Source organism: Danio rerio, chromosome 3 (genome assembly GCF_052040795.2).
Source record: "Danio rerio strain M-AB ecotype USA chromosome 3, GRCz13ab, whole genome shotgun sequence".
NCBI classification, from domain to species: Eukaryota; Metazoa; Chordata; class Actinopteri; order Cypriniformes; family Danionidae; genus Danio; species Danio rerio.
Genome location: NC_141023.1, coordinates 9,415,290 through 9,438,085, shown reverse-complemented (window position 1 = coordinate 9,438,085; position 22,796 = coordinate 9,415,290). Strand labels below are relative to the sequence as shown.

Genomic DNA, 22,796 nt, shown 5'->3' with positions numbered 1-22,796 from the left:
GCTATGCAGTTGACCAGTTTTGAACTGTATGCACTGTCAGACATTGTTTTCGCATGCTGCTGTAATATTGCTATAGTGTGTTCTATAGGCATTTAGCCAGGGTGTTGATAAGCAGTTGCTAAGGCTTTCTTAGCATGTGGCTGTGCTGTCAATGCAATGTTTTAATTGGTTGCTATGCTGTTGATATTCCAGTGGGCCCTTTCATGTCAAAACAACATCAAAAATGCAATTTGACGCTAATTGACTATCATGATGGCAAAAACAGGTCAAAAATTGAATACAGAACCTTTTTCTAATCAATTTTTGACCTGTTTTTGACACCAATTTTAGATGTCAATTTGTAGATGTTGTTTTGACCTCATGGTAGTTTACCTGCATTGCAGGGATACAAAATCCACTGTAAATTTGTAATTGAAGCTTTCAGATGAATACATTTGTATTTGTCATTATTTTGGTGGTCAAAAGGGCGTCAATGTGTGGATGTCAAATAGACGTCAAGATTCTGACATTAAATTAATTTGCTGTTTTGACATAATGCTTGATGTCAAGTTGATGTCATTATGACATCAAGATGCCCGCTGGGATGGTGTTGCTATGTAATTGCTTTGTGGTTTCTATACAGTTGCACAAGTTTTGAATTGTCCTGCATTGTTTTCGCATGTTGCTATTCTTATAGTGTTTTATTGGCATTTAGCCAGAGTATTGATATGCAGTTGCTAGAGTTTTCTAAACGTTTTCTTAGCATGTGGCTGTGTAATTTATGCAATGCTTTAATTGCTTGCTGTGCTGTTTATATCCCAGCTGGCACCTTGATGTCAAAACAACATCAAAAACGCCAATCAATTTGACGCTAATTGACAATCTTGATGTGAAAATGACATCAAATTGACCTCTAAAATTGGCTTCAAAGCAGGTAAAAAAATTTATACAGAACTGTTTTCTAACCAATTTATGACCCGTTTTTGACATCAATTTTAGATGTCAATTTAATTTTGTCTTGACATCACGGTAGCTTACTTGCAATGTTGGGATACAAAATCCAGTGTAAATTTGTAATTGAAGCTTGCAGATGAACTTTTGTAAATGCCATCATTTTGGTGGTCAAAAGGGCATCAATGTTTGGATGTCAAATAGACATCAATATTTTGACATAAAATTGATTTGCTTGTTTGACACAATGCTGGATGTTAATTTATGACATTAAGGACCAATCCCAATTCTATTTTTGTACCCCTACCCTATCCCCTTGGCCCTTACAACCAAGGGTTAAGTGGAAGGGCTTAAAAATTAACCCTTATGAATCGGGACAGCACTACATCACCTGCATCATCATATGTCCTCACTATCTCCTGCTTTATGTGAGATCAGACAATCGCGACTGCTGGAGTGATTCCAGTTGTGTTATTTTTTTTTGTTTTTTATCTTCAGGAAATCATTGAAGGCATATATTATGTTATTATAATGATCTAATGTGGCAATAATATTGTAACTGTACTGTGTATTTACACAGTGGCCATATTCATCAATGTAAACACACCAAAAACAACATTAACAATATAGCAGACACTGTAAAAAGCTCATACCCAGCCACTAGACATTACTGACAGGGTATTCGAGTGTCAGATTGTTGTGGGACTGCTGTACAGGAGTTATTAATAGAGATTAGAAATTGCGAAATTTTGTGTTTTTTTTTAGTTTTTTTTTTTCAAAGCATGACAATAAAACACAAACGCGGTTATAAATGTATTAAAACGTTCTTTGTTGTAAAAATTCATAATATAAACAAAAATACTAATTTGTGGATCTCTCTACTTCCGGGTTCAGCAATACTGTCGTTGTGGCTGGTGTATTCTGGGAAATTTTCTTACCCCCTGGTTTCGAGTATGATCCTGAAAAATCTTCATTCGAAGGGCTATTCACCCCTTCCCCTTAGCCCTACGCCTTCAAGCTAAAGATAATTTGGAAACCCCTACCTCGTTGGCGTGCATGTGCAAAACGAGGGGTAGTGGTAAGTGGAAGGGCTAAGGGGTAGAATAATGATTAGGCCTACATTGGCCGCTGACATAGTGTTGCTATGCAGTCGCTTTGTGGTTTCTATGCAGTTGCACCAGTTTTCAATTCTATGCATTGTCAACCCCTACGAATGCTGTTGTTGTATATATGAACAGCCAACACAGTGTCATGTACTCTTAATCGGTAACACTTTATGTTGATGGTCCATCTGAGTATTAGTAGACTGTCTGCTTGTTATCTATTGATACTGCTCGTCAACAGACATTTAACTGACTATAACTTTGCAAGTGCATGTCAACTTACACTAAACCTAGCCCCAACCTAACAATCTACTTATAATCTAATGAGAATTAGTTGGCATGTAGATGCAATGTAACTTGAATTCAACAAACAGACCATCAAAATAAAGTGTGACCTTTTAATTAGTAGATATTTCTCAGCTGTCAGTGTATGCCTTATTTTTTTCAATTTTCACCTGTTTCCCATGTAAATTGCTGCATCTGAACACTTCAACATACAGATGAAAGCTAAATTATTATCCCTCTTCTGTGAAAATAATACATATATTATATTTTAATGGGAAAAAAATATTATTTCCTTTAGCTTAGCTGGAATAAAACCTATTTTTATATAAGTAAAGAATGCATCTATGGTGAATATTACTTTTTTGATTGGCTACAGATCAACCACTGTTTCCCAATGACTTTCCTAATTAACCTAACTTGCCTAATTAGCCCAATTAAGCCTTTAAATTGGACATTAAGCTGAATACTTGAATCAAGCAAAATAATATTAACATGATATGTAATGCCATCATGGCAAAGGTAAAATAAATTAGTTATTAGTGATTACTGTTAAGGCAGCTCAGTGGTTAGCACTGTCCCCTCACTGCAAGAAGGTCGGTCGCTGATTCGAGGACTGGCTGGTCCAGTTGGCATTTCTGTGTAGAGTGTGCATGTTCTCCCCGTGTTGGTGTGGGTTTCCTCCGGATGCTCCGGTTTTTCCCACAGTCCGAACACATGTGCTATAGGTGAATTGATTAAACTAAACTGGTCGTAGTGTTTCCCGTTACTGGATTGCAGCTGGAAAGGTGTAAAACATATGCTGGAATAGTTGGCGGTTCAACATGTGGCGACCCCTATTGAATAAAGGGACCAAGCCGAAAGAGTCAGGCCCCTCTGTTCCATCATGTGACCTTCCCCATGTGCTCCATTGTTCTGTTTCCCGCCTTTTCATTATGTTCATCTGTTTCACCTGTGTTGATCTCCATACCTGTCAACATTGGGATATGTCCACCATAATAAGGGATCTCTCACCCCCCCCCCCCCCCCTCCCATTTTATGCTCATTTAAGACGAAATTAGTTGTGTTTGGAAAAAAAAACACCAAGATCGACATCTTTATATGTTGTTGTTATTATTTATGTTTGTATGTCTGTTTAAACACGCACCCAAGAGCCAGACTTTTTTCTCTCCGCTTCAAATCGCGTGTACAGAATCCGTTTGGGAAAAAGCATCTGTTTATCACTATGGAGCACGTCAGCTGACAGTCATGCACCATTAAGTTATATGACTGTTTTGAGGATTGTATAGGATGGGCGACGCCACCTGTAATCAAAAGGAAATGGAATCGTGCTGTTTTTAGTATTTATTTATGGGTTTTCATTCCTAAACAAAGCAAAGCACAGAAGACTCACATTTTAGAGCATAGGTGGTCCTGGTGGTTCGGCGGTATGTGTTGCGTATAGTGAGGCTAGGCTGTTTGAAAAAAGAAAGACTGAAAATACCTTTACGGGATGATTGCGGGATAGAACAGTAAAATACGGGAGAATTGCGGGAAAAACAGGAGGGTTGACAGGTATGTCTGCGTGTCATTATAGTCATAATTTCTTGTGTATTCATACCCCTTAGTTTGGTTTAGTTGTGGTCCGGTATTCTTAGTTGTGCATTGTCGTCACCCAATGTCATCTCCCGTGTTTCTTATGTCCTAGATGTGAGTGTTAATCAATAAATCTACGTGTTTTGATATGTCCTGCGGTCCTTTGCCTTCCCAAGGCGTGTCAGAAGGAAAATGAATGAATGAATATTATGTACTGTCATCATGGCAAAGGCAAAATAAATTAGTGATTAGAAATTACTGTTAATGTTTCAAAATGTATTGAAAAACATCTGAAATGTCACAGAAGGGCTAATCATTTCCCCTTCAACTGTACAAAGCTTGATTTGAGCCCTGGTCCTGCAATCAGACAGGTTGAAGTCGAAAACTTTGAGGTTAGTGGTTCCTCTAATGGTAATACTCGTCAGACGGCACTAATTAAAGGCAGAGCTGAAGAAGAGGAGTAAGTGGAGTAGAAAGGCAAAGAGAGTCGAGTGTGTCTGTCCTGGATCTGTCGGTGGCTTTAATGATGAAAAGCAGCATTAATCAGGTCTGTCCAACAGACGCGAGAGGAGAACTTCAGCTCCCCAAAATTAGCCCTGCTGCTAAAGCGCTGCCGCCCCGGACAGGAATACCCTGATCCACTTATTCCTGCTCTCTTCCTCCAACACTTTCCACATCAGTGTTATGAGCCTCCGATTCAGAGCCTTCTAGATCTTCCTTTTATGAAGCGTTGAGCTTGTTACAGTTCACATATCACAGTTCTAGCTATGAATAAAAAATCGTGTTGCATGTTGCTGTCCAGTATATTGAATGGTTGCTAGGGTGTTGCAATGCAGTTGTGATTAGCTACATGTGTTTTACATTACTAAAGATGGTAACGTTTTATATTAAAGGGGAGCTGTTGTGCAAAAATCACCTTTATGAGGGGTTTAAACACAGTTGTGTGGGAACAGTGTAAAAATATATTTAATTGTTTATGAACACACTTGATAAAAACAGTCTGCAGAAATATTTTGATTGACATTCTCCCTTTGTGCGTGTCATCAGACAGGGAAAGCCCTGCCCACTAGTGACCATTTCTTCCTCATTAGCATAGGATGCTAGTCTTGTTTTTGAATCTGCCACTATGCTGACACACAGGCATTTGTATCTCTGCCCTCTTTTAAGCACAATCTCAATTGAATTTAAAGCGACAGTCACCAAAATGGAACAATTACATGGTTTCCGCTACTTTCATTCTTCCATGGCGGTGCGCCACACCAAAATTGTTCCCGCCACGGCTACGTTACAGCTTTTAATTCAAAACATTCAGTTGTGTTTTTTTAATAGCGGATTATAATCACACCAAAACGTATTAAAAGATAAATGAATTATAACAGAGCAAACTTTTCTGTAATCGTTGTAGAGCTGTGCGTTATTTGTTTAACCCTTTAAAGGGCCATGAAACCCCCTCGTTTCAGCAGGGTGTTTTCACACCTCTACTTTGGAAAAAGTCCGAAAAGTGAGCGTGTCCAGCTCTGTTTAGGGGGGAGTGTCGGAGGAACTAAAGAGGGATGGTGTAGGAGTGTCTACTTGGCCGCGCTGAATTTCAGAGTCAAAACACCCAACCACAGCGGACAATGTGACTGTGTTTACATGGACATCTGTAGTCGAATTATTTGCCAAATTATTAAATGGTGGACTTTAACTGCAGTTTGGCTCTTTCATTCAGGGAATTCATTCATGCCCCTCGCGACAAACGCGATATTTGATTCGAGGATCTGCTCTAAGCGTGTATTTTTCATGCAATGTTTGATACCGCATGGCGAATGAGAGAAAAAAAACTCAGCATTTCCCGGAAACTTAGATGCACACGGCAGGTAGCGTCAGAAAGCCGCGTGTGTTATTCCGGTCACTAAATCCAACACAAGGTTATTGTTTGGTTGTAACTGTTAGTGCTAACTTGTTTACTCTCGGTGCAATAGTTTGTTTGATACGAATAAAATACGAACTGAATAAACAAAAAGCACTGGTCGCTCACTTACCAAATCTGTAGAGACAGGACAATCCACAGCAACTAGAGCCGCGTCTTTATTAAGAGGAGACTACAAGGATCTCAGCATTTGCAGATGAGAACAGCTCTCAGGTAAACAATAATCCTCCTTAGACACTTAAGTTATTGTTGTTGAGCGTCGCGTACACTGTTAATCCACACATGAGTCTGAGCTCTCACAGAGAGAAAATGAAAACAAAACTTAACTGCAGCAAACTATAAAAGCAACACTTCACGCTTGTTTTGCCAACACAAAGTGGCGTCTCTGCCGTCCACACTCTGACAGTAATGAATATTAATGAAGTTGCACAATAGAGCGCGTTGATTGGTTTGAACCAAGCCTTACTCATGCATTAATGCATCACACTGTAAGACGTAATAAGACACACTCTGGCACAGGCGCCCAGTCTGCACGCTGGAATACACGCTATTATGTCATAACTGTGACGCAGCTTCAAAAATTCGTTTCAAACCGGAAGATAGAATTTGCTTGAAATAACGCAAAAACAACCAATTTACACTTTTTAGTGAAATATAGGTGTCCTAATAGTGTTTTTAGCAGTGTGGGACTCAAATACGACTGTCAACAGTTAAAAAAATGTGTTTTGGTGTTTTGTGACCCTTTAAGGTTATATGCTGACTGACTGGCTGACACACACTGGCAGGTGCGTGATGCTTGAGGTCAGCAAACTCGACGTATAGCTGTTTCACTTTACTTCAGGACACATTAATGTCGCTCTGTAGGTCTATTAGAGACATTCATAAATATTCCTAGCAAATCTTATAAATGTTGGAGACATACTTGTTTTATAAACACACTAAATCACACTTCAGCAGCGTTTATTTGAGAGCGCACAAGAAGATCTGCGCTTGAGCAGTGTATATTTGAGGGGGCGTGCGAGATGTTTTGTGCATGAGCAGAAGAAATCGGCGCGCAAGCTAAGAGATTGGCATGCTCTTAGGCTTTTGCATATTACATAAATGTGATCTTGACTTGTAACGACATTTTTCATTGAAATAACGCCACAGGTAGTTGGTAGATCTGTGTAAAAAAGGCCTGCCGCCACAGCTGGAAAAAAAATCCTAGAGGAAACACTGAATTAGGATCAAAGCCTAAAAGGGTCAGTTTCCAAGAGTTGTAAAACATTATTTGTGGTTTATTTTGAGCAGAAGCATCATATACACACTCTAGAGACATCAGATAATTATTTGACATTTTGTAAAAAGGGGCATAATAGGTCCCCTTTAAGGCAGTCAATTCATTTTCCTCAGTAGTCAACTGAAGTTACACTGTAACAATTGACATTTTAAAAATGAAATTTAATCAATGAAATAAATGTTTTTTTTATTCAATGAATTTAAAGAAATGGCAGGTTAACCGTAGTTTTCCTACACTAATCATAGTTTAACCATGTTATAGAGTGCATCTGGAAAGTTTATAGCGCTTCACTTTTTCCACATATTTTTGTTACAGCCTTAATCCAAAATGGATTAAATGAATTAGTTTAATCTAAATTCTACAAACAATACTGCATAATGACACTGTGATTTTTTTTTTAATTGTTGCAAATTTATTGAAAATAAAAAAAGTAAAAATTACATGTACATCATTATTCACAACGTTTGCCGTGAAGCTCTAAATTGAGCTCAGGTATGTTCTGTTTCCACTGATCATTCTTGAGATGTTCCAGCAGCTTTATTGGAGTTCACCTGTGATCAATTCAGTTGATTGGACATGATATAAAAAGGCACACACCTGTCTATGTAAGGTCCCAGGGTTGACAGTGCATGTCAAAGCACAAACCAAGCATGAAGACAAAGGAATTGTCTGTAGACCTCTGAGACAGGATTGTCTCGAGGCACAAGGCTGGGGAAGGTTGCAGAAACATTTCTGCTGCTCTGAAAATTCTAATGAGCACCTCCATCATCCGTAAGGGGAAGATGTTTGAAACCACCAGGACTCTTCCTAGATCTGGCCGGCCATCTAAGCGGAGTGATCGGGGAAGAAGGGCCTTAGTCAGGGAGGTGATCAATAACCCGATGGTCACTCTGTCTGAGCTCTAGCTTTCTTCTGTGGACAGAGGAGAAACTTACAGAAGCTCAACCATCTGTGCAGCAATCCACCAATCAGGCCTGTATGGTAGAGTGGCTAGACGGACACTGTACAGAGACATCCTGAATGAAAACCTGCTTCAGAGTGCTCTTGACCTCAGACGGGGCGATGGTTCATCTTCCAGCAGGACAGTGACCCAAAGCATACAGCCAAAATATCAATAGAGTGGCTTCACAACAACTCAGTGAATGTCCATAAGTGGCCCAGCCAGAGCCCAGATCTAAATCCTATTGAACATCTCTGGAGAGATCTGAAAATGGCTGTACATTGTTGTTTCCCTTCCAACCTGAAAGAGCTTGAGAGGTACTGCAAAGAGGAATGTGCAAAAATTCCCAAAGACAGGTGTGCCAAGCTTGTGGCGTTATATTTGAAAAGACTTGAGGCTGTAATTGCTGCCAAAGGTGCATCAACAAAGTATTGAGCAAAGGTTACAGGGACTTTTAAATATGAAGGAGAGACCTGGGGCCTCATGTATCAACGCTGCGTACGCACAAAAACTTTGCGTACGCCAGGTTTCACGCTCAGAATCGCTCACGTTTGGATTTATCAACAATGAACTGACTGTGGGAATGTGCGCAGGTTCACGGCAGCTTTCTGGCAGGTGTACGCACATTTTTTGTGCGTGTCTGTTTTATTTACATTAACGACTCCTAGAGGCAGTTGTGTTAAATTCCTCTCTACAAAGTGTCTGAGCCTTGCAATGGCAGCTGTATGAGACGGGTTTATCTAGTAGGTATGTAAGATTTCCATACAATACAGTTGACCAGCTAAACATTAAAGCACAATTTGCAGTGGTCGCCTGTTTTCCCAATGTAATCTGAGCGATCTACTGCACGCACATCGCTATAAAGACACTATCTGAAGATGAATTTGCATGCGAGAATCAGAAACATTTCCATTCAATAAATGTGCAAATAAAATATGATGCACAGACTTATTGATGATTCCTACTTGTCTTTCTCGTGATAAATAGTGGGCAAAATCTGATATGTAGCGGGGGAAAAAAAAGAAGAAAGAGTTCATCAGACGCTGGATTCGAACCGAGTTCATGCTCGAACGTGTCAAAACATGATCACACGCGTCTTACGAGCGCGCCACTGAAACTACTAAGTGTACTGCAACATTTTACAGATATAAACCACACTATTTCTTGTTTAAATGCACTCAGTGCAATGTTCAGACCCAACTGTGTTAACCGTATCAGCTAAACTCTCCCACTCTATTTTTTTCTTTTGTTGTTAATTCCGGTCTACCTCTGAAAGCAGCACCTCCAATTCACATTCTGTTCAAAGTTTCTCTTTTTGCTTGATTTTGCCGTTGCTTTTTCGTTGGGTTTTGCCATTAGCATAGTCATTAGCATATTCATACGGGGGAGGAGGCAGGGGGGGGTTTTGTGCTCGTGCATGTTGCGCTCAGTTTCACGTTCATTCAGATGTACAAAAGAATATGCGTGAGATTCGGCGTACGCAGTGTTTCATACATCTGAATTTTTTTCTGCGTACGCACATTTACAGCTTTGTGCGTACGCAATGTTTTAGTAAGATTTCCACGCAAGTCTTCGTACATGAGGCCCCTGGTGTTGCTGTTTTGACTTATCCGGAGCTGTATCACTTCACAAATCACACATATCACAATGTTATTAAAAGCAGCAGGCCTGGAAGCAAGTCAATCCTTTTATATTAACAGCAGCAACAATATGCAGTTGATTCAGTGGTTGCCTAGCAACATAAAAAGCGCAGCACACTGCTTTTTGTTCTTGTCATGACACCTTGCGCCTGGACCAAATGCAACAATCATTTCTTATTATTTTTTACATTGTGATGCAGTTAAAGAAACAGAATATAAAATGAATAAACAGTGGGCGTGGCTTGTTTTTTCTACTGCAAGCTGATTGGATGTAGTAAACTAGGCATTTCATTCAGAAAGATAAGCAAAAGGGTTTGGGGAGAGTTATTACAACCTAACAGCCTCCTCCTCACCAGTTCTGTTGCTGTCAAAACTGACAGTTGGAGGGGTGTGGTTAAGTATGTTAGCCACGCCCAATACCTCATACAGACCTAATCTGAAAATTTAAGTGAAAACAAAAAAGAAGTGCATTTTTAGATTTTAATTAAAGGTTACAAAGAGCTAACTACTTATTATCTCTTGATGACATGCACAGATAAATTGTTCGCTACAAAATTGAGCGGGTGAACAAAATTCAGATGGTTTGTTTTGATTTCACGTGTACTTTAATGAAAAAGTCCTTCATATTTTGCCTTCAACCAGCTCCTATGTTGTAAAAAAAAATAGACTGACCTGTATTTTCCCCTCTATCATTGAATATTTCAATGTTCTCCTTTCAGAATATCTTGCTCTGAATATCTAAGTGCTCCGGACACACCTGACAGGCTTTGTGCTGTTGAATAGTCCTCTTATATTCATAACGCAGTTGTGTGAATGCTGGTGTTTCTGATAAGACTGTGGGAAACCAGCAGTCACAAAAGAGCTGACAGCATCGACTCCGCATCGATCCAGACGACACACATCACTACTGTGACTTCTCTCTTAGCAAGAGATGCCAAGCGCTGATAATCACGCTCAAGAGACACTTAGAGAAGCCGAAAGAAAGAGAGGGAAGCTGGAGAGAAATGCAATGAGCTAGAGAAGACATAAGGAAAGCGAAATGAACTGCTTTGTCAGTCTGTAAATCTGCTGCTTTCTCGCTTGGTCGGTTAGTCGGGAATTGATTGCGACCATTTATATGTGCGAGTGACTTTTATGATGAGGATGTATTGAAAGCAGCTTGAGAAATAGTGGTGTATGTTTTTTAAGTGATGTCCAGTTCATGAATGATCGCTTGCTTGTTTGGTTATTTGTTTTCTGTAGGATTTGCAAGGCATTTGGGAATCAGCTTAGAAAAAAGCAATGGAATAAACATGAGAATTGAACTGTTTATGGTATAATCCTCATCTCATTTGTTTAAAATAAGGTCTTTATAAAATAAGGTCTTTATATTAACAAAACATTACCTAATACTAACAAATAACAACAACAACAATATTAATAATAGTAATAATAATAATAAATGAAGTAAAAAATAACTGAAATATTCTACCAAGAGATAAGACGATGTACAAGAGGCATTTTGGGAAAAAAAATAAAATAAAAAAAAACCTTTATTTACACTTGAACTAAAAGTGGCTTGTCCTAAATTCTTCATACCCTTCTAAATAATCAACAGAAAAGCCTGTATTGGCTATTACAGCAATCAAACGCTTCCTATACTTGCTAACCAGCTTTTTGCATGTTTCCACTGGTATTTTTGCACATTCATCTTTAGCGATGAGCTCCAACTCTTTCATGTTGGAAGGTCTCCTTGCCATCAACCTGATCTTTATCTCACTCCATAAATTCACAATTAGATTTAGATAAGGACTCTGGCTGGGCCATTGTAAAACAGTAATGTTTTTGTCGGCTAACCATTTCTTCACCACTTTTGCTGTGTGCTTTGGGTTGTTGTCATGCTGAAATGTTCACTGGTGGCCAAGGCCAAGTTTCTTTGCAGACTGCATGACGTTGAGAATTTTGATGTATTACTTACTGCAATACAATAGTATAGAACATAGAGTATAGTTCCTAGACATATCAGCTTAGGAAATAGTAATTTCTTCTAGTTTCTGTCAGTCTTAGTAAACAATGTAATTAAAAAAGAGTCAAGCTTTAAACAGGTACATTATTAAAACTCTTTTTTGACTTTTTTTTTAAACCAAGATGCTAATGGTCTAACTTGATTCAATGATCTATGCTAAGCTAAGCTAAAAGTGCTCCTGCCAGACCATTGGCTAAATGGCTAAATGGATTCAAAAATGATAAAACTCAATACTTTAACCCTACGTAAGCTGCAAAATCAGTCTGGACATAAGGAAAACGAAATTAATTGCTTTGTCAGTCTGTAAATCTGCTGCTTTCTAGCTTGATCAGTGAGTCGAGAATTGATTGAGACAGTTTATATGTGCGAGTGACTTCTGAGATGAGGATGTACTTAAAACAGCATGAGGAATAGTGGTGTTTGTTTTTTAGGTGATGTCCAATTTATGAATGATTGCTTGCTTGTTTGGTTATTTGTTATTTGATAGTAAGACAATGTACTAGGGGCATCATTGCGGGAAAAAAATTCTCAGCTTTTATTTACATTTGTTGTATTGTGGTAAAAGTGTGGCATGTCTAAAATTATTCATAACCTTCTCAATAATCAACAGAAAAACCTTTATTGGCTATTACAACAATCAAACGCTTCATAAATTTTGACGGTCTCCACTAGCATTTTTGCACATTCATCTTTAGCAATGAGCTTTAATTCTTTCAGGTTTGAGGGTCTCCTGGCCATCAACCTGATCTTTAACTCCCTCCACAGAGTCTTATTTGGTCAGGACTCTGGCTGGGCCACTGAAACATTTTTTTTGTTTTTTGTTTGCTAACCATTTCTCCACCACTTTTGCTGTGTGTTTTGGGTTGCTGTCATGCTGAAATGTCCACTGGTGGCCAAGGCCAAGTTTCTTTTCAAACTACCTAATGTGGTTGAGAGTTTTGATGTATTGTTTACTGCAATACTGCAATTTCTGATAGATATAGTGATGGCAAAGTTCCTAAATTAATATGCCGCAATGAGAGAATAGTTCCTAGACATATCAGCCTAAATAATAGCATCTTTTTCTAGTTTCTGTTGGTCTTAGCAAACAATCTATCTATAGAAGAGTCAAGCTTTAAATTTGATTTTATTTTATTTTTTTTTTTAACCGAGATGCTAATGGTCTAATCTGATTTAATGATCTATGCTAAGCTAAGCTAAACGTGCTCCTGCCAGACCTGGAGATCGGCTGAATGGATTAAAACATTGTAAAACTCAACAGTTTAACTCTAGGTGAGTTGTAAAATAAAGGGTGCTTTCACACCTTTGAATTGATTCAGTTGTTCCGAAACAGAGATTACAATTGTTACATTGTTGCTCTTTGCTCTTGGAGCGGTTCGCTTTCACACTGCAAAGTTTCTAATCAGACCAAAAGAGCTAAAACAAGTCACGTGCGAGTAAACTCTCCTTACATTGGTCAGAGTGTCAGGGTTTATTTTGCAGCGTCCCGCTCAGCTGTCAGGAGAGGTGTTGGTTTGGTGGTGTTTGACATGGTGCGCGCGACGTGTCTGAGGAGAGATGCGGTGGGGAGGGGTGAGAAGGGTGCACGATGATGCCTATTTGAGGACCTGGAGATCATCACTCGTTTTCGGGCATCCGGAGACTCGGGAAACTTCCCGCCATACTCATAATTCTCTCTTCATATAGCCGTAAGCCTATTACATATCCATAAAACACTGTGATATAACCGCGCTCAGATTGGATCGCTTTCTCACTGCAATCGAACCGCTCCAGGGTTCGTTTCAATCGAGCTGAGACCACCTCATTCAAGCGATCCCGGGGCGATTAGTTTGGCGCGGAACAGAGCGCGATTGCCCTGTTCACATATGCCAAACGAACCGCGCTAACTGGGCAAACGAGACAGGTTCTGAAACAAAAGTGTAGGTGTGAAAGCACCCTAAGTGTAGTGTTTCTTTAACTTTCGCAGTTCTCTGCTTTCTCTTTAAGAAAGTTAAACTGCAATCTAGTAAAGAAGCACACTATTCGCTTTCCAAACTTCTAATAAATATTAAGTTCTTGTTTTTTCTCTCTTGTAGCTTCACATTAAATACTCCTGCTACGCACACAAGCACTTTTCCTAAATTGCCGCCACGCCAGTTTGCAGAGAAAACAAAAGCTTCTCTAGAGCGGCTGATTCATTCACACAGCTAATTCAAAGCTTAAGGGCTCGCCGCGTGCATTAGCCCACACAAGAGACCAGCCTTCATACGGTGGTATAAAAGCTAGGCTGATTCATATTTGCAGAGACGTAAAGGTAGATGAATGACCTCTCCTCGTCTGCGGTAAATTAGCAGGAAGGCGATCTCTAACTGCAGAAAGCGGCGTCTGGTGTAACGGTTATAAATGGTCCTGCTGGGCGCTCGGTTAAGACTCATTAAGTTGTTTTTTCCTTTCTTACGGAGCACTGGAAGAAGTTTGAGTTCGGTGGAACGTCTCTCCGTGGGTTTGGTATTAATGATAGCGTGTTGTGGTGTTGTCGGGCAGCGGCGTTGCTTTAACTGCAGGTTGGCTTCAGTCAGGAGCTGGTGAGCAGGGCAATTAAGTGCTAACCGTGAAAGACAGGAGAGATGAAATCAGTTCAGCTACTCTGCGCATGAGGCGTGTTGCTGTAAATTGGAGGTAATGGCCAGATGGAGGAAGTTCCAGTGCTGCGCTAAGAGTATTTAGTTCTTGTAAAAGTTGTACATTTAATGTTAGAGGATCTCGGAAAGATGGAGTAAAGTTTAATGAATGAAGGTTTCATCCGTTGTAGTGATGTAAAATAAATAAGTAAATATTTCCGGTGGTCAGTTCTTAAAACAAACAAACAAACAAACAAACAAAAAACATGGAAAAAAGCCACTATTTATTATAATTATTTATTTATAATAATTAACTACAGGCCAATGAAATCTTAGGATAAAATGAGGTAATATTGCTCATGCACTGTAAAAAGACTAGTAACAAAAAGGAAAGTCAACTAATCCTGTTAATTGTAATGAGTTTACTTGCTTTTTAAAGTAAAGCCAATTAATTGTGTTAAAAGTAACAGGTTTAATTAACTTTTATAAAAGTAAAGTCAACTAATCGCTTTAAAAGCAACAGTTTTACTTACTCTCCAAAGTAAAGTCAACTAATCGCTTTAAAAGCAACAGGTTCACTCACTTTCCAAAGTAAAGTCAACTAATCGCTTTAAAAGTAACAGGTTTACTCACTTTCCAAAGTAAAGTCTACTAATCGCTTTAAAAGCAACAGGTTTACTCACTTTCCAAAGTAAAGTCTACTAATCGCTTTAAAAGCAACAGGTTTACTCACTTTTCAAAGTAAAGTCAACTAATCGCTTTAAAAGCAACAGATTTACTAATTTTCTTAAGTAAAGTCAACTAATTTTTTAAAAGGCAACAGGTTTACACACTTTTTAAAAGTATTGAACTCAACTAACCCCTTTAAAAGCAACAGGCTTACTCACTTTTGAAAGTAAAATCAACTAATCACTTTTAAAGCAACAGGTTTACTCACTTTCGAAAGTAAAGTCAACTAATCACTTTAAAAGCAACAGGTTTACTCACTGTCGACAGGGTTGGTGCCTGGAGCCAGAATTTCATGCTTTTTGATGTCTCATGGATTCAAGTTAGTAAATCTCTAAGTCTGTCTAAAGTTTGCGCCCAAAGTCTGATACGTAAAGTCAACTAATCCCTTTAAAAGCAACAGATTAACTCACGTTATAAAGTATGCTCAACTAATCGCTTTAAAAGCAACAGGTTTACTCACTTTTTGAATGCAAATGATTACTTTAAAAGCAACGTTTACTCACTTTTTAAAGACAACTAATCGCTTTAAAAAGTGAGTAAACCTGTTGCTTTTATTACTAATCGCTTTAAAAGCAACAGGTTTACTCACTTGTTAAAACTACTGAACTCAACTAGTCGCTTTTATAATGTATAAGAATTCTGTTGCATATTTCTGACCACACTTTACATTAGTACTATTAAATAATAGAGCACAGTTTTAGCTAAAAATCATCTTCAGTGTTGTGGAATGGAGGAACTCTATGGATGTTTAAATTTTTTTCTTTTTTGTCACTCAGTGTGCCGATTGCTGTTGATTTGCATTTTATGAATCACCAAAGACTACAACTACAGCAAAAAATCTTCTGCTGAAGAAAGAGGATGGCCTGAGATTTAAATATTAACTGGCTTTGTTCTATTACGATATGTAAATCTTGCTTGGCTTTTTTGCTATTCAAGAAAAGTCTGAGCAGTCTGATACTTCGGGGAAAACACTGGGTGGGAAGTAATTAAGGGATTCAGATAATGATTGGCTTTGTTGTAAGCAAGAGTAAATAATTCTCAGTAAGCATTATTGAAGATGCGATCAATTGTCTTAAAGTCAGCTTGGGATCAAAACAAACAGTGCTTTTGTTTTGTTTTTAATAAATATTGCAGGATATAAGTGTTTATCCTTGTAAATCTTTTATCGAAATAACTCCCCCGCCGACTTCACCCACATCCCTTCTCTGATTGGTGTTTACTGGCATGAGGAGGCAGGATCAGCATGTCAATTACATGAGATTCACCAATAGCAAACCACAACCATCCAATCGTTGATGGAACATGTTTTCTTCCCAAAATGTCTATTGCATCTCGACTTCAAGTGAAAACTTTCTGGTTATCAAAAGTTCTGAGAAGAGTTTAACGTTAGACAAATTTATTAAATCATGTAAGTTATAAAACATTAGCTCCGCTCACAATTTAATTAGCATCATCTCAGATTTTGAACAGTATTATGATGCTGTGGTTGAAAATTGCTAATACCATGGAAATATATATACAGGGTGGCATATATGTATATGTATATGTATATATATGTATATGTGTATATATATATATATATATATATATATATATATATATATATATATATATATATATATATATATATATATATATATATATATATATATATATATATATACACACACACACACATACACACACACACACATATATATATATATATATATATATATATATATATATACTGTATATATATATATATATATATATATATATATATATATATATATATATATATATATATATATATATATATATATATATATGTGTGTGTGTGTGTGTGTGTGTGTGTGTGTGTGTGTGTGTGTGTGTATGTATATATATATATATATATAGCAGATAGCTCCGCCCTAAAGGAATTCCATATGACCAGAGTGAAGAAAAGTTGTTTTAAGGGGTAGGACAGGTCATGGTATTTGATTGGTAGTTCATGAAGGCGAATACATTTTAACAAACTTTAACAAGATCTACTAAATACATAAAATAATAAGAGTTTTGTAACAACACATTTTGATATTTGTGGATGGATTTTCGATTTTTTTAGTAGGACATCTACAGTGTGTCAGATTCAATGGTCCTCTTTCTGACTTTCAGTATTGTTCCACCGGGTCCCTTCAAGGTTGTTGCCTCATACCTTTTCTGTTCATCATGTACACTAATGATTGACGGCGTATGTACTGGAACTGTCATATCATAAAATATGCTGATGATTCTGTGATTGTGAGTCTCCTTCACGATCAGGATTTGGGGCGTGGTCCTGTTGTGGACGAATTTACTTCCTGGTGTGATAGATTTTCTCTCTAGTTGAATGTAAATAAAACTAAAAACATGGTGAGATATTACAGGAAGGCTTCTCATATGCCTATAGCATAACAAATGTTAAATGCTTGTACTTTCAAATTGTTGACACACTACGGGTTGTTACTGGCAACATGTTGACATTTCAACCTAACACTCAGGCTGTCTATGAAAAAGTCCAACAAAGGCTGTTTTTTCTGAGGAAACTTAGATCGTTTCAGGTTTGTATACCTCTATGATGACATTATTTAATAAACAATGTGTTGAATCTGTTTTATCTTTCTGCATTGTAGCTCGGTACGGTAATCTGAGTGCGTTAAACAAGAACAGGTTGAGTAGCCTGGTGAAGGTGGCAGACAAGATCATTGGTTTTAACCAAACTGGTCGAAAGGTAATTTACCATACTGGTGTTTTAAAGAGAGCTCAGGGTATCCTATGCACCCCGGATCACCCGTTATACTGTGTTTCAGCTGTTGCCATCCGGAGTTCCTATTTGCAGGACAAATAGAGTTAGAAATTCTTTTATAATGGCGGTCATTAAATGAGTCCAGGTGGGAGGGAGATGCACCTACAATGTGATGTTTTGTATGTAGTGTGGTAATATTAATGTGTACCTCGCTTGTGTTATGGCACCTTGCTGCAATTTTAGTTTCCCTAAATCAAATAATAAAGTTGAGTGTCTGATTTTATGGCAACTTTAAAGATTTTTAACTCTGTCCACAATGTCAAAGCAGATTGGCAGATTCTCCAGGAGCTCTCAAGCCTTGCAGATTAATTGCTTGCAGATCCTCCGTTCTCCAGCTTCAGTTTTCCCGCTCGGCCGATCGAGCCTCGGATAGCCAGATCTCCATGAGCACCATGAGGTCCAGCTGGCCATTTGTTTACACTGCTGACCAACTGCCTGCTTCTTCTTTCATCCAGACGGAGACCTGTGGACTGAACCGTGTGTGTTTTCAGATGCGCACCAGCAGCTCAATGATGGACGGTTTGGTCCACAATTCTGTTTTTGGCTGAAGATCTGCCTTTACTGTTGGATGAGTCTGTCTGGATCAACTTGTAAAGTGACCAACAATAATCAAAGGTTAGTGTGTTTTTGTTTATAACATCCGAATGCACTATTCACTGCTGAACTGACAGTGTAAATCCCAGTCCAATTCCTGAATTTGAACTGAAGATAAATTGTTAAAAAAATGGATGGATGGATGGATGGATGGATGGATGGATGGATGGATGGATGGACAGAATGACATACATATGACTGGATGGATGGGTGGTTGGATATATTATTAGATTGATAAACAGACAGATGGACCAGTGGATGGAGGGTTGAATAAATTGATGGATGGATAGACTGATGAATAGGTGAATGGATGAATGGAGAGGTAGGTTTACAGATGAACAGATCTATGAATGGATGGATGGATGGATTGGTGGGTGGATGAAGTAATGGACAGAGGAACAGAAAGCTAAGCGGATTAATAAATTGGTGGATGGATGAATGGATGAACACATGGTCGGATGGATGGATGGATGAATGGGGTGGTGTCTGGATAGATGGATAGATAGGTAGGTAGATGGGTACATGAATGGGTGGGTGTATGTATGTATGGATGGATGGATACATGAATGAATGGAATGGTGGGTGGGTAGATAGCTGGAAGAATGGACATGATTGTATAGATGGGTGGATGCATGATTTAATGGATTTGTGGTTGGCTGAGTGGATAAAAAAGTGGATGGATGAACAAATGAGTAGGTGGGTGAGTAGATGGATGAATGAAAGGATAGATTGATGGGTGAACAGATGAATGAATGAATGAATGAATGAATGAATGAATGAATGAATGAAGAGGTAGGTAAATGTATTAATGGACGGATGAACAAAGATGGACGGACAGACGGATGAATAAATTGATGGATGGATGAATCAAAGGGGAGGTAGGAAGGAAGGACAGTTGGGTAGGTGTATAGATAGATGGATGGGTAGGTAGGTAGATGTATACATGGATGGAGGGGTGGGTGGATGGATTGACGATTGGACAGATTATTGTATGGATGGGTGAATGCATGGATGGATGAATTTATGATTGGCTCAGTGGATAGAAGGATGGATAGATGAACAAATGAGTGGGTGGGTGGATGAATGCATAGATCAATGGATGGACAGATGAATACATAGATGGATGAATGAATGGAGAGATGGATGGATGGATGATGGATAGATGGATGGAAGGATTGGTAGTTGGATGTATTAATGGACTGATGGACAGATAGACTGATAATGAAAAAATAAACTGATGGATGGATGGATCAATGGGGAGGTAGGAAGGAATGATAAATTGGTGGATCAATGATTGATGGATGGATAGGTTTGAGCAGGGGTCCTCAACCTTTTTCACTGCAGGGCCCAATTCTTTCTCCGATCATTTTTTGAAGGCTCACCTGTCTGACATTAGCTCTAAAACATTTGTATAAAATGCTCATTTAAACCTTTATTATTAACAAATATTATATTATATTATATTATATTATGTTATATTATATTATATTATATTATATTATATTATATTATATTATATTATATTATATTATATTATTATAACAAATTGCCTTCTATTAATTTCCATCATCGTTTTGTAAAAAAAAAACAATTTAATTTAAATTTAATTATATATAACTACAACTATATTATACATAATCGTATTTATTTATTTATTTATTTATTTATTTTAAACAAACAGTTTCAAAGAGAACCACGGGTTAACAGAGATATTGCAAAAGACCAGCTAGATCCTCCTGTATGGGCACGCCTCCATTATGAAACACTGACAGGACATCAATTTGGACAACTATGCCAATATATTAAATAGTTCACACAAAAATACACAAAGAAAGACTTTCACTTTCACTTCACGCATAGCTTGTGAATGATCAGACTTGCGTGTACTAGTTGCAGACATGATCATGAGGCTATTTTTGCGCTGAGTTTGAAGTAATCAATCAGAGAACAGAAGGAAGTGCATTACTTCGATGTCATATTATTATGAGATCTAAAAATGATATTATAATATTGAGAGGTAGTTTTAATCTCGCGGCCCACCTGCAGATTTGCTGAGGCCCACTGGTTGAGAATCCCTTGGGTTAAAGGATGGATGGGCAGATGGATACAAGGACGAATGGGTGGGTGAGTGGATCTTGCTGTGAAGTTCAGATTGATCGATTAATCAATCAATCAATCAATCAATCAATCAATCAATCAATCAATCAATCAATCATTCAATCAATCAATCAGTCAGTCAGTCAGTCAGTCAGTCAGACAGTCAGTCAGTACCACGTGTTAATCAAGGTTCATTTTTATTGGAAGTGCACTGGTATTTTTATTACAGAATATTATCTGTATAGAGAAATATTAGAGTTTATTTTAAAGTGTGATGAAATTCAGCATCAGATACAGATCTGTTGACACTAAGAGATCCTCTTAAAGCTGGTAATCTTAGTTAAAATAGCCACTTCAACTCTAGTTTGCCTAAGTGGTCTGACAGAATTTCTTTCTTTCTTTCTTTCTTTCTTTCTTTCTTTCTTTCTTTCTTTCTTTCTTTCTTTCTTTCTTTCTTTCTTTCTTTCTTTCTTTGTCTTTATAGACGCGCACACAGAGACACACATGTCTGGTGTGATTATTGTGAGAGGAAAGAAACTGAATGTTTGACCTGGAGGAGTTCTCAACAGCCATGTCATTCATTCACCACAAACACATTTCACTTCATTTCCATTGGATATTCATCTTGTTTCGGATGAAACCCTTCCAGGTTTTCGACCCGAGAGTGACTGAAAGGATAACAAACGCTCAAGGACTGTTGAGGTGAAAGCAGCTCCATCATTACAGACTTAACCTCATATTACGCACCTGGTTTCGCTCGGAGCATTTCCTCGCTGTTTTTTTTTTTCTCCCTGAAATGAAAGCGATTCCACACGGTTTAGAGGTCAGATAGAAAGTATGAGTGCAGGGAATGGAGAAATGGTGTGAACTGAGGTCAAGGATGTGTCGTTTCTGTCGTGGCAGTGTCAGGACGTCTGAAGATGCAAACTGACAACACCTTTACACCTGAAAAACTGAAGAAAGCCTGGCTGGTCTCAGTCTCGGCTGTTTTTTCACACACGTCTATAAGGTTTCCTTATATATTTTGAAATGTTGTGTTTTGACAATCTTACCTCTAGATTTTGACAGTCTTTCTGTTGGCGTTAAGGACAGTGATTGATAAATGTCAAGGAAAATATATACTGTATGTCCAGATAACAAGATGTGCACAATGCTCAAATGTCTGTGCAGTCTGCTATTTTTAACAATAAAACAATAGAGATAAATTACTAGAATCTTCTGCAAGAGAGAAAAAAAAAGTTTTGTTAGTTGTCGATTAATTAATTTAGTTTGAACATAGAGAGAAAGATGCTAATTTTTTTTTGAAAGTGCTTTAATCAGCTTTTTCTACACTCTTTATTTATTTTTTAGTTTATTTATTGGATTTTGTTTATTATTAATCATCATTTTACTTCAGCTTAGTCTCGATTTCACAATTCGCCACTGCAGAACGAACCGCCAACTATTTCAGCATATGTTTTACACAGCAAATGCCCTTCCAGCCGCAACCCAGTACTGGAAAACACCCATACACACTCACATTCACATGCACACACTTTAGTTGTAGTTTGTCCAATTTCCCTGTATCACATGTGTTTGGACTGTGGGGGAAACCGGAGCACCCTGTGGAAACCCACACCAACACAGGGAGAAACATGCAAACTCCACACAGAAATGACAACTGGCCCAGCTGGGACTCAAACCAACGACTTTCTTGTAGTGTTACCACTGAGCCACCTTGTTGCCCGGTTTATTATTACTTAGTACGAATGTATTTATTTGTTTAGTTTCAGTTAATCGTTACTCAATATAAAATAAATCAAATTTTTATTCAGGTTATGAAATTAAAATGTTTAATGTAAATGCTATCAGTTTAGCACTTAAGTATTATTTTTTACATTTATTTACATTTGTTTGAATGATAACATTGAGTTATTTTATAGTTGAACTTCTCTTGTTTTTATGATTTTTTTAAAATACATTTGTCATTCTTCAGGTTGCTATAATTTAAATAAAAAGAGACGAATTGTACTTTTTAATTAGCAAGATTCTATTATTCAGCATAAACTGGCTTAACTTGGTTAATTAGGTTAACTATTTAAATTTTGGTTAGCCAATCGGAAAACGAAAATAACTTCTTATGGGAGCTAATATTTACCTTACCTCTATGATGTGAATCTCCTGTTCCACCACATCCCAAAGGTGCTCTATTGGATTAAGGTCTGGTTTCTGTGGAGGCCATTTGTGTACAGTGAACTCATTGTCATGTTCAAGAAACCAGTCTGAGATGATTCACGCTTTATGACATGGCGCGTTATCCTG

At 37.9% G+C, this 22,796-nt stretch overlaps 1 protein-coding gene across 3 annotated transcripts in view; it reads left to right on the top strand.

Annotated features, from left to right (window-relative positions):
* Nucleotides 1-22,319, top strand: part of LOC141381137 (uncharacterized) — a 106,498-nt gene extending 84,179 nt beyond the window's left edge. For 2 of the 3 annotated variants that reach the window (XR_015480425.1, XM_087243953.1), the window contains 2 exons: nt 18,260-18,419; nt 20,980-21,722. Coding sequence is in view for 2 of the 3 variants with exons in the window: in XM_087243953.1 (XP_087100079.1) it covers nt 18,260-18,352 (93 nt within the window). In the remaining variant the exon portion in view is untranslated. Of the gene's footprint in view, nt 1-18,259; nt 18,420-20,979 lie in introns of all 3 variants that reach the window. The other variant, XM_087243954.1, reaches the window with a different exon arrangement.
* Nucleotides 22,320-22,796: the final 477 nt, after the last annotated feature.